The sequence below is a fragment of the Oncorhynchus mykiss genome, chromosome 5 (assembly GCF_057628025.1).
Source record: "Oncorhynchus mykiss isolate SJ-2025 chromosome 5, ASM5762802v1, whole genome shotgun sequence".
NCBI lineage: Eukaryota > Metazoa > Chordata > Actinopteri > Salmoniformes > Salmonidae > Oncorhynchus > Oncorhynchus mykiss.
Window position 1 is genome coordinate 32,841,207 of NC_143026.1, and position 13,107 is coordinate 32,854,313.

General features: G+C 42.6%; 1 protein-coding gene across 7 annotated transcripts in view; it reads left to right on the forward strand.

Moving 5' to 3' along the window:
- nup214 (nucleoporin 214) overlaps positions 1-13,107 on the forward strand; it is an 80,245-nt gene that overhangs the window by 51,759 nt on the left and 15,379 nt on the right. For all 7 annotated transcript variants that reach the window (XM_021602473.3, XM_021602472.3, XM_090234513.1 and 4 more), the window contains exons 30-33: positions 2,598-2,665; positions 2,911-3,088; positions 9,892-10,059; positions 11,648-11,819. In XM_021602473.3, coding sequence (XP_021458148.2) covers positions 2,598-2,665; positions 2,911-3,088; positions 9,892-10,059; positions 11,648-11,819 — 586 coding nt within the window. The remainder of the gene's footprint in view (positions 1-2,597; positions 2,666-2,910; positions 3,089-9,891; positions 10,060-11,647; positions 11,820-13,107) is intronic.

Consider the following 13,107-nt stretch of genomic DNA (forward strand, 5'->3'; position numbering starts at 1 on the left):
TCTTCCATCACATGTACACCTGATTCTCAAGATCTTGCACACTAATGAGATGCTTTTGAACCCACACTACTACACTGTCTGAGCCAAGGACTACATGCTTTCTGGTAAGGTTTGATTACAATACTGGGTGGGGTGAATATATTTTAGTTGACATACAGGATTTTTTTGTTAACTAGTAAATAGTAGCCTGCAACAAAGTGTTTAAATCATTTCTAACTTTTTAACAATTTCTATATTAGCTGCAGTGAAATGTCTCCACACATCAGATGGTGCCAGTGGCATTTTCCTGTAAAGATTAGTTGAAAAAAACAATTTCATATAAATAGTTAAGCAGTTAAATTGAACAACTCCTTAGTAAAGATAAATGTTTTAAAATGAAACATGTATGGAAACAGGTGAATTAACACTCCTCAGTTAGCAGGCTCAAACAAGCTAAAACCCACATGGTAGCAAAAACAAACTGCTGCTTGGTCTAAAGTGGAGGATTCCTACCCTCACATCACACCCATTGGCTGTGCTGCTCATGCATTGAATCTGCTCCTCAAGGACATCATGGAACGTGAAGTGAGAAGAATAAGAGCACCACATTGAAGCTGCCCAGCAATACCCGTTGGGGTGGTGTTGTCATTTATGACAGTCTCCTGGAGGGAAAGGAGTCTCTCCAAGAAATGGCCATATCACAGTCTGCCGATATGGACAGCCCCATCTAGAGGATCCTCCTGGATTATATATTTTGGGAGAGAGTGGTAAGCAGCCTGAAACCTATAGCATTAGCCATTGCACCGATTGAGGGAGACAATGCCATCCTGTCTGATGTTCAGATTCTGCTTGCAGATGTAAGAGAATAAATCCGTACTGCCCTTCCCACTTCACTGTTGCTCCAAGAAGAGGAAACTGCAGTTCTGAAATGCATCAAAAGTCTTGAAGACTTCTGCCTGAGGCCCATACACGCCGTAGCGTACATGTTGGACCCCAAGTATGCTGGCAAGAGCATCCTGTCTGGTGCAGAGATCGACAAGGCCTATAGTGTAATCACTGCCTTGTCTCGCCTCCTTGGCCTGGATGAGGACAAGGTTCTTGGCAGTCTGGCGAAGTACACTTCCAAGCAAGGGCTTTGGGATGGAGATGCAATATGGCAGTTGTGCCAACATATCTCATCAGCCACCTGGTGGAAGGGACTTTGCATCTGAGGCTCTTTCCCCTGTTGCCTCCATCCTCCAAATCCCACCAACATCAGTCGCCTCAGAGCGCAACTGGTCCTTATTTGGGAACACACACACCAAAGCACGCAGTAGGCTGACCTGGCCATCCGGGCAAATTTGAGGCTTTTTGAGCCCGACAACGAGCCATCCTCAAGGTTGGAAAGTGACAGTGAAGATGAGGCTTCAGAGTCTGATGTTCAAAAGGTGGACATTGAGGAGGTCCAGGGAGAAGACATGAAAGCCTGAGAGGAAGACAACCAAAGCTTTAGTTTCTAGACTATCATTTTACAGATGTATGTTGAAAATGTTTTTGGGAGATGCAATGGATCATTGGGGATCATTCAATATTCCCTTTTGTTGTTCAGTGAAATCATCCAATGTGGAGAGTCGACTCATTGAATTAAAGTTCAATTCGTAACTAAATATTTTTATTTTATTTCTATTGGAATGATTTAATCATTTGCAATTGTCTGCTTATGATAAGGTAAAATGTTTGTTTCTGTCTCCATATGATATGGTAAATATATCCAATGCAAAAAACATCTACATTTAAATGGTATTAATATTAGTTTGCATATATTTCTGTTCATTCCCATATATTCCCTTTAATTCCCACGGAATTAATTCCCCCCCCCCCCCCCAGTCATCAATAACCTGTGAGGAAAAGGGTTCTCTGTCGCCTTAGTCTAATGCTACTGGAACGAGACCAGCCATCAAATGACTGCACTAGCAGTGTACACACACCCACATTTCTTACTTCCTACCACTGTCATCATCGCTAACCTTAAGACTGCACATCCCAAGCGTAATTTGTGATGTTGTGCATGGATTTATTGGAGAAGTGCATAGCCTGCAAAATACACTGAGAGTACAAGACATTTGGAACACTTTCCATGACGGACTGATCACGTGAAAGCTATGATCCCTTATTGATGTCACATGTTAAATCCACTTCAAATCAGTGTAGATGAAGAGAAATAGACCGGTTAAAGAAGGATTTTTAAACCTTGAGACATGGATTGTGTATGTGTGCCATTGAGGGTGAATGGGCAAGACAAAATGTTTAAATGTCTTTGAACGGTACTAGGTGCCAGGCACACCAGTTTGAGTGTGTCAAGAACTGCAAAGCTTCTGGGTTTTTCACAATCAACAGTTTCCCGTGTTTATCAAGAATAGTCCAACACCCAAAGGACATCCAGCAAACTTGACACAACTTGGAGTCAACATGGGCCAGCATCCCTGTGGAGCTATTTCAACACCTTGGAGATTCCATTCCCCGACTAATTGAGGCTGTTCTGAGGGCAGAAGAGGATGAAACTCAATATTAGGAAGGTGTTCCTAATTTTTGTTCACTCAGTATATATCTAATTTGTTTTCTGTCTTCTTTGCTCCCAGCTTTCGGAAGCTCCTCCACTAACTCAGTGTTTGGTCAACAGCCCAGTGGTGGGAGTGTCTTTGGACAGGTAACATTCACATTTTACTATGTGTGTAAAATATAAAACCTTCCTACCATTTGATATGTAACACTTCAGTAGAAGACCCCCAAATATCCCTCTTCAAATGCGACCACACCACTCACATACACGGTAGATGTGTTATTGCATTTGGTTAAGAACTCAGCCGAGAGCCCATACACTAACTACTGCATAACCAATTATGATCATTATGACCTTGTTGTGACTGTGCCCCCCTCCCTTTTCCCCTGCAGCAACCATCCAGTGGTGTGGGTCTGTTTGGGTCTAGCTCTGCCACGGTAGCAGGCTCCCAGCAGGCAGGGGGAGGCTTCTTCAGTGGCCTGGGGGGGAAACCCAGTGAGGACGCCGCCAACAAGAACCCCTTCGGCACGACCGCCGCCACCGGGGGCTTCAGTCAGCCCAACCAGACAGGTGAGAAGACCCATAGGGGTGGAGAAGTTGTAGCAGAAAGGATGACTCATCTTATAATTAAACTTCCTGTGCAATTTTAGGACAGTTATCATTAGCAAGATACCCTTTGATTGACAGGATGATAAAGTTGACTGATATACTCACTTCGTTTCATACCAGCAAGCAATACAATGAGAATCACCAGAGCTTTGATAAGAGCACAAATATTATCAAGGTAAATATGTTCATGTAAATGTAGGGAAGTAGCCAATATAATCAATTTAGGTAATGAACACAGTGTCACATAGCGGTGTGATTTAACCTGTTGATGCCGGAGGCACTGACAGCGTATGTGTTGTCCTATCTGTGACAACACGAGTCTGCACCATCCTCTATAGCTCCTGGTCATGTTACTGCTCAACAGACTGACTGGCATGGTTTTACATAGCAAATAGGCTACTATCTGCACGTTTTCTTATTCTAATGCACACAAACAGCATCTAATCATCCATGTTTGTTCTGTAGATTAATGCAAATCTGTTCATATTTTCCCAACCTTGTGGTGGTACGTGATTCATTTATGTTAAACATGTAGGCTAGATGAGTAGAAATATCCACCTTGATATGCATTTGAGCCGCCCCCGTACCATTCTACTGTACCCTCTTTTGTTTCAAATTGAAATGGGGCAGAATTCTGATTATGGCTATCTGAATATGTATGACCCATTTCAAGGGGACTATTTGATAGGATAGCATTCCCTTGCATGCCCAAAGCTTTGATTCTTATGAGAAATGTCATTCTCTGCCACTCACGTATTGCCTTCTAGGACATTTTCCCTGAACATATATCCCAACCCACATTGTTTCACCCATGTCTTCACCCATGTTTATTTTCTCAATGCGCTGCATGACATGCATGTAGACTATTTTAGCTTTTAGTCAAATTCCTAAATTCCATTACTTCTTTGACACTCACCTTTGGGAAGAGCACTGCAAATTAGTATTTTCCTTGAGTAGCTCTTAACGGACAGTAGGCATTGTGCCATGCTGCGTAATACATCAAGTGTCCGTCCCAATGTCTTCCACACACACCTAATACCATTCAGCCACTGTGGCAGTCACATATCCATTTCTTCCTTCTGCCTGTTACTGATGAAAAGTGAAACCCTTTATCTGATATTGCTGATCAAGCTCCTTAATACCCAAAGATGTCTTCTTCTTCTGCCCCCAGTTATTGATTGGCATCATAGTCAGTCAGTCAGTCAGTCAGTCAGTCATGTAACTTGTCCATGTAATCACCCAACTCTTTGAGAATCCATTTGATTTGAAAGGTGTTTATTTTCTTTTCTCTCACATTGGTTGCCTTCAAGTTACTGTCTTGTAAATTGTTGGAGCGTGAAAGTGCTAAATTGCTGAAAGTGGATGTGATGTTTGGAAATGTTCCACCTGTGCAGAATCTCCAATGAGATTGCAGTGTTCTGTGTCATTTACACCTTAAATGTAGTGAAGTACTTGCAGTGAGCAGTATTACCATATGGCCAATGCATTGTGCAAAAACACTCAGCCTTGGAAAAGTATGAAAATGGCCCCTAGAAAATAGCCTCCTCTATGAACGCGAAAGGCCATTTCCAGTCTGTCACCAGCGGACTCTCACTAGCACCTTGCTAAAAGCCCAGAGAGGATTTAACGATAGAATCCTTATACATCTCTCCAGTGGTATAAAAAGAGAGACTGGACTGTCGTTTCTCTTGCCTTATTTGAGCTGTTCTTGCCATAATATGGACATCTTCTGGATACTTACCCCTACCTTGTCAGAACACAACTGATTGGCACAAACGCATTAAGAAGGAAAGACATTTCCACAAATGAACTTTTAACAAGGCACACCTGTTAATTGAAATCCATTCCAGGTGACTACCTCATGAAGTTGGTTGAGAGAATGCCAAGAGTGTGCAAAGCTGTCATCAAGGCAAAATCGGTCGAATTACCGACCCATTGATTTTGTTAGTTAGTCTCACTCAGATATCAAATTAAGAACTGCAAACATTTCTTTCCACCCTATGGAAAAATGAGTAGAATTGCATAAAGTGTGTTATAAAGCTGCTAATTATTCTCTGCCCAATCGCAAAGTCTTTAGAATTGCAGGAAATGAATGTTTCAAGACCCATTTAATCTTTCCTCTCTTTTTTTATACCACTGGAGAGAGACCGACATTCCCAGCCAATTAAAAGTGAAACACGCTGTAAAGATAAAAAGACTGAGGGAGACCTGGGTTAACTGTAAAGTGTGTTGCTGTCATGACACCCCTGAAACGATATTCCACCACATCGTTCTGGAGATGAATATCTAATGAACGTGGAGGGAGAGAAGTTTACATTTTCCTTGCATGATTGAATTTTGAAATGGTGTTCAGTGAGTGATGACTCATGGCTGGAAATTCTGTAAAATGTCGTCCTCTTCATGCTCAGTAAACTGTAGAGCAGGGATTGGCAACAGGAGGCCTGCGGGCCAAAACCGGCCCACCAATATCAATTTTTTTGGAACACAGTTTTTTTTATTTGTTTTTTTATTTTGGTAAAAAAAAATAAACGTATTTAAATCAGCTAAAATGTGTTTAACTTAGGAAATCTGTTCCCAAGTATTCACACACAAAAAGACACTTGATCATGTCTGAATGTAATCAAAGTATGAAATGATTGTATTTGAAAATAATCTATTTTGGGGCTTAGTGGAATGGCGCCGGAGAGGATGGCTGACATTTTACGTGCTCCTAACCAGCTGTTATTTTGTTCGTTTTTTTTTGCATAGTTTATAACTTATTTGTTTACTTATTTTGTACATAATGTTGCTGCTGCCAAAAATCACTTCAGAACAGAGATTACTCACCAAGAACTGGTAGAAGCTTTTTCCTTTTACGAGTCCGACGTGAAGGATATACTGCTTTGCCGGGAACAGGCCCAAATCTCCGTCATTTGCGTGAAGAGAAGACTGAGAAAAATGGGGCGGAGGTCGGGCTGCCTTCTGAGAATTCAAGGGCGAGCGAGTAAATCCTCACTGCCATCCGTTCTATTGGCTAACGTGAAATCAATGAAAAATAAAATCGATGACCTACGAACAAGATTAAACTACCAACGGGACATTAAAAACTATCACCGAGTCATAGCTGAACGACGACATGAATAACATACAGCTGGCGGTTTTTACATTGTATCGGCAGGATAGAACAGGATAGTATGTCTTCCATTTCCTAATAATTGCTCCCACAGTTGATTTATTCAAACCAAGCTGCTTACCTATTGCAGATTCAGTCTTCCCAGCCTGGTGCAGGTCTACAATTTTATTTCTGGTGTCCTTTGACAGCTCTTTGGTCTTGGCCATAGTGGAGTTTGGAGTGTGACTGTTTGAGGTTGTGGACAGGTGTCTTTTATACTGATAACAAGTTCAAACAGGTAACGAGTGGAGGACAGAGGAGCCTCTTAAAGAAGAAGTTGCAGGTCTGTGAAAGCCAGAAATCTTGCTTGTTTGTAGGTGACCAAATACTTATTTTCCACCATAATTTGCTAATAAATTCATAAAAAATCCTACAAAGTGATTTTCTGGATTTATTTTTCTTCTCATTTTGCCTGTCATAGTTGAAGTGTACCTATGATGAAAATTACAGGCCTCATCTTTTTAAGTGGGAGAACTTGCACAATTGGTGGCTGACTAAAAACTTTTTTGCCCCACTGTATGTGAGAATGCTATTAATTTACAACAGCTCAGCGTTCAACACCATAGTGCCTTCAAAGCTCATCACTAAGCTAAGGACCCTGGGACATAACACTTCCCTCTGCAACAGGATCCTGGACTTCCTTCCGGGCCGCCCCCAGGTAGTAAGGGTAGGTAACAACACATCTGCCACGCTGATCCTCAACACGAGGGCCCTTCAGGGGTGTGTGCTCAGTCCCCTCCTATACTCCCTGTTCACTCATGACTGCATGGCCAAGCACGACTCCAACATCACCATCAAGTTTGCCGATGACATGACAGTGGTAGGCCTGATCACCGGCAACAACAAGACAGCCTATAGGGAGGAGGTCAGTGACCTGGCCAAGACAGTCGTGAAGAGGGCACGACAAAACCTATTCTCCCTCAGGAGACTGAAAAGCTTTGGCATGGGTTCTCAGGTCCTCAAAAGGTTCTACAGCTCCACCATCGAGAGCGTCCTGACTGGTTGCATCATTGCCTAGTATGGCAACTGCTCGGCATCCGACCGCAAGGCACTACGGAGGGTAGTGCATAAGGCCTAGTACATCCAGGTCCTTTATCCTAGGCGGTGTCAGACTGTTCTCTCTAATACTGCACGGCAAGCGGTACCGGAGCACCAAATCTAGGTCCAAGAAGCTTCTACCCCCAAGCCATAAGACTCCTGAACATCTAATCAAATGGCTACCCAGACTATTTGCCTTACCCCCCCACCACTCTCTTACGCTGCTGCTGCTCTCTGTTATTATCTATGCATAGTCACTAATAACTCTAACGACATGTACATATTACCTCGACTAACCTGTGCCCCTGTATATAGCCTCGCTGTTGCTATTTTACTGCTGCTCTTTAATTATTTGTTACTTTCTTATTAAAAAAATAATATTATACTGCATTGTTGGTTAAGGGCTTGTAAGTAAGCATTTCACTGTAATGTCTACTACACCTGTTGTATTTGGTGTATTGCGAAAAAAAAAAATTTGATTAGTTGATTTGATTTATTTGTTCCGATAAAAATGTCTGTATTTAGGTGCCCTACCCATGCAATAGAGGATTATTCAGGTTTGCTACATCTCTCTTGTCCTCGCACTCATCCTCTTGGAGGGGACCAATAGCCAATTTGATAACTTGTTTAGGGTTTCCCATTCCATTACTTAGGTGAGAAGCTTAGCTCAGTGGCGCCCTGTCTAGAAATCTTTTGGGATCCTTTTACGTCGATTTTAAAGGCCCAGTTGCGTCAAAATTCTGTTTTTTCTTTGTTTTATATCATATTGTACAACAGAGGATGAAGCGAACTGTGAAAACATTTGATAATTTGAAAATACAATCTACACAGGACCTTCTAATCAGCAGGTTTGCATGTGCGGTAGTTTCGACTTTCCATGGCAACATCGTGGTATGTGCGGTAAATTAGTTAATAGACCAATAACAAAGAGTTCCAGACCTCTCTGAGGTCCTGCATTTGTTATAGAATGTTAGTTCAACAATTGCAGAGTTCCTGTACCTGAAGATCATTTGGGAAGTATTCAGACTTTTCCCACATTTTTTTAACATTTCAGCCTTATTCTACAATTGATTCAATTGTTTTTTTTCCCTCATCAATCTACACACACTACCCCCATAATGACGAACAGCTTTTTAGACCTTTCTTTCTGCAAGTACTTTTTTTTAATGTATGAAATATCACATTTACATAAGTATTCAGACCCTTTACTCAGTACTTTGTTGTAGCACTTTTGGCAGCGATTACAGCTTCTTGGGTACGACACTACAAGCTCGGTACACCTGTATTTGGGGAATTTCTCCCATTCTTCTCTGCAGATCCTTTCAAGCTCTGTCAGGTTGGATGAGGAGCGTGGCTGCACAGCTATTTTCAGAGGTTCAAGTCCGGGCTCTGGCTGGACCCCTAATGACATTCAAAGACTTGTCCCGAAGCCACTCCTGTGTTGTCTTGGCTGTGTACTTAGGGTTGTTATCCTGTTGGAAGGTGAACCTTCGCCCCAGTCTGAGGTACTGAGTGCTCTTGAGTAGGTTTTACTCAAGTGTATCTCTGTACTTTGATCCGTTCATCTTTCCCTCAATCTTTTTTCCCCTTCACTAGTCTCCCAGTCCCTGCCACTGAATAAAATCTCCACAGCATGATGCTGCCGCCACCATGCTTCACCGTAGGGATGTTGCCAGGTTTCTTTGATGTGACGCTTTGCATTCAGGCCAAAGTTCAAACTTGGTTTCATCAGATCAGAGAATATTGTTTCTCATGGTCTGAGTTCTTTAGGTCCCTTTTGGCAAACTCCAAGAGGGCTATCATGTACCTTTTTACTGAGGAGTCGCTTCTGTCTGGCCACTCTACCATAAAGGAGTAATGCAGAGATGCTTGTCCTTCTGAAAGTTTCTCCCATCTCCACAGAGGAACTCTGGAGCTCTGTCAGAGTGACCATCAGTCTCTTGGTCCCTTCCCTGACCAAGGCCCTTCTTCCCTGATTGCTCAGTTTGGCCGGGCCACTGTGTTCTGCAGAAATCTTTTGGTACCATTCCCCAGATCTGTGCCTCGACACAATCCTGTCTCGGAACTCTACGGACAATTCCTTTGACCTCATGGCATGGTTGTTGCTCTGACATGCACGGTCAACTGTGAGATATTTCCAAATCATGTCCAATCAATTGAATTTACCACAGGTGCACTCCAATGAAGTTGTAGAAACATCTCAAGGATGATCAACGGAAACATGATGCACCTGAGCTCAATTTCGAGTCTCAAAGCAAAGGGTCTGAATACTTACATAAGGTATTTCTGTATTTTATTTGTAATATATTTTCTACCTTTTAACTGTTTTCACTTTGTCGTTATGGGGTGTTGTGTGTGGATTGCTGAGGAAAACAAATATCTAATCAATTTTCGAATAAGGCTGTAACGTAACAAAATGTAGACAAAGTCAAGGGGTCTGAATACTTTCCGAATGCACTGTAAATATGAACCGGACCGGCACAAAACATTTGCACGGCACCTATTTCTGTCTACATACTATAGTGCTATAAATCCACTGCTATAACTCCACTTTTAACCTCTGTCTGTCCTACAGGAGGACCCACCCTGTTTGGGAACAGCGGGGCCAAAACCTTTGGCTTTGGCTCTCCAGCATCAGCATTCGGAGGGGGGGAGCAGACGGCCAGTGGGACCTTTAGCACGGGAGGCGGGAGCGTGGCCGCTCAGGGGTTCGGCTCCTTCTCCACCCCTGCCAAACAGACAGGTAGGCTACACCTTCAACCCAAAATCAGTGACAAAAGTCACACAGCTCTGTCAACTACAGACTTGTGTCCATGGTTATTTTAGAAAGTGTTGTCCAACGATGTCACAAATAACCCATCTGTTATTAAACATTGGGTCTCAATAGCCTATCTTACAAAATATATCACTTTCAAGAGTATGTCAATTCTAACTTTTTCAAGCAAATATCTTTCAATTGCTAAATTTCTTCAAGGTAATATCACACCTGCTGACCTAACTTACACAATACAAGGTGGTACAATAGGGTAGTTGTACTTTATTCTGCAATACCTACCCTCTTTAAACACATTCCCCATCACTAGCCCCTCTAGTCTTTTTGACAGTGATAGTAACGACCCTTTACATTCTTGGCTCTGTCTCTGATGTCGTCCTGTCTTCCTCTGTCTGTTGGTGCGGTGGTTGGCTCAGTGTCGTGTGAGGGTCAGAGAGTGGGGCAGGTGCTGATGGATGAACACTCCACACACGCATCACTTCCTCCCCAGCGATGCGGTGGGGGTGGCTCCACTCCCTGCAACCTCAGCTGCCCCCAGCTCTAGCTCCCCAAGGAGAGACTCACTCTGTCCTCCTTTATCATCTGAGCTACAGTGAGAGTCACCTTATCTCTTTCTGCCAGTACAGCACTAGTGGAACATGGTCAGGCTACATTCCACAATGCTGCGTCTTTCATAGCTAGTGAACAGTCTTGGTGTCTATTTGGCCAGAGCAGTCATAGCATACATTTTGTCAACGCAGTTCTAATATTTCCTCAAGCTTGCTAAAATTATAGCATGTCTTAGCAAATAGAAAGTCATAGCGTTCCCCAAAAGTTATTACCACTGCAGTTTTGCCTTGTCCTTTTGCAGTGCCAGCTGAGTAAAATGTCATCACCTCTCCTAGCTTTATCATAGGCATCTACCCCTAAACTCTTGGGCCCATATTCACAAAGCCTCTCAGAGTAGGAGTAACTGATCCTAGATCAGCACTCCTACTCTGAAAGGCTTTGTGAATACGGGACCTGGGGGTTTTCAGTGCTGCTCCAAGGAATGTAATCCTATTACATTAGCTCAATCAATTATTCACTGGGCCGTGCTCGTCTCGTAGCCAGGCTGTAATTTCAGTGCTCCCCTCTCTTTAACTCCTCCTCCTTTCTCAGCCCCAAAGAGTGTGTGGTTGGCAATCAATTCCCGTCAAGCCCTCCTAGCCCTTATGCTATGTGTGTGTGAGAGCAATTGTCCCTGACCGGAAATGGAGTGTTGTAGAGCAGATGATAATACAACATTATTAATCATGTTGGGATGTTAGTTTTAGGGCATCACCAGCTGTGACATATACACATGGCTCAAAATGTAGGAATAAGGTAAACGGTGTCTCTATTTTTTAAGCTTTTGCTGTTATGTATGGTTAGTGTCCCCTGAGACGTTCTTCCATCCCCCGTCTCAACCAATACAACAATATTGCTCATACACATGTCAAGTGTATTCATATAACCATCCCTCTCACACGTATTTTATCAAATGCAAAGTCAACCACCTGACCGTTCCTCACACACCCCTCTCTCTATACCCCTACAGGTGGTTTTGGGAGCGCCCCTGTGTTCGGTAGCCCCCCTGCTTTTGGGGGCTCCCCGGCTTTTGGGGGGGCAGCAGCGTTTGGCTCGGCACCCTCTTTTAGCAGTCCCATGGGCTCCTCAGCCAGCAAGGTGTTTGGAGAGGGAACGGCAGCCGCCAACGTGGGAGGATTCGGGTAAGAGAGACACCCCTGTTAGACTTTTATTGGATATGAAGAGTGAAGACTTTTAGAATTGTTCTGAAGTTACAGCTGAATATTCTTGATAATACTGACCATACATGCTTCAGAATGTCTTTAAATGGTTTTATGCATTTATTGCTGTGTATGTGATATTGTCTGGGTTGGTTGTCATGTATATTAAAAAGGTTGACTAATAAAAGGAAAGCATTATGGGCAAGGGTTTCAGCCACCTGAGGGGCTAGTTATGCAACACCTCACGTTCCAGCTGACAGCACGATGACACGTCCCTGACAGTGTTTTCATATTCACACATGGTAAATAAGCAATTGCAGGCTAACCCCCGACCTCATTTCTCAACTTGGGCATACCGCCTTAAGCCCTGCTCAGCTACACTAGCCAGGTTTCCATCCAATTGGTGACAGATTTTCATGCAAATATTAAAACATTAGCATAAAGAATATATGTGTATTTTCCTACCAGTGGTGTTTCCACCAAACTGACTTGTTGTGGATAAAAATCAGTGTGTGATGATGTAGTGCACACAAGGTACTTTTTTGCTTAAGTTTTCATGTACAGTGCCTTCAGAAAGTATTTACCACTAAATGACAGTGAAAAGGAAGCCTGTCCAGAGTAAAAAATATTCCAAAACATGCATCCTGTTTGCAATAAATCACTAAAGTAAAACGGCAAAAAAACATCTTTTTTTTTTACTTCATGTTCTGAATACAATGTGTTATGTTTGGGTAAATCCAACACATCACGGAGTACCACTCTTCATATTTTCAAGCATGGTGGTGGCTGCATCATGTTATGGGTATGCTTGTCATCGGCAAGGATTAGGATGTTTTTTGGGATAAAAATAAATGGAATAGAGCTAAGCACAAGCAAAATCCTACAGGAAAACCAACAGACACTGGAAGATGAATTAATCTTTCAGCAGGACAATAACCTTAAACACCAGGCCAAATATAGACTGGAGTTGCTTACCAAGACGACATTGAATGTTAATGAGTGGCCTAGTTACAGTTTTGACTTAAATCTGCTTGAATATCTATGGCAAGACTTGAAAATGGCTATCTAGCAATGATCAAGAACTCATTTAACAGAGATTGAAGAATATTTTAAAGAATAATGTGCAAATATCGTACAATCCAGTTGTGCAAAGCTCTTAGAGACATACCCAGAAAGACTCTGTTGTAATCTCTGCAAAAGGTGATTCTAACATGTATTTTTGACTCTGGGGATTGAATACTTACTTACTCACTTTGACATTAGTATTTTG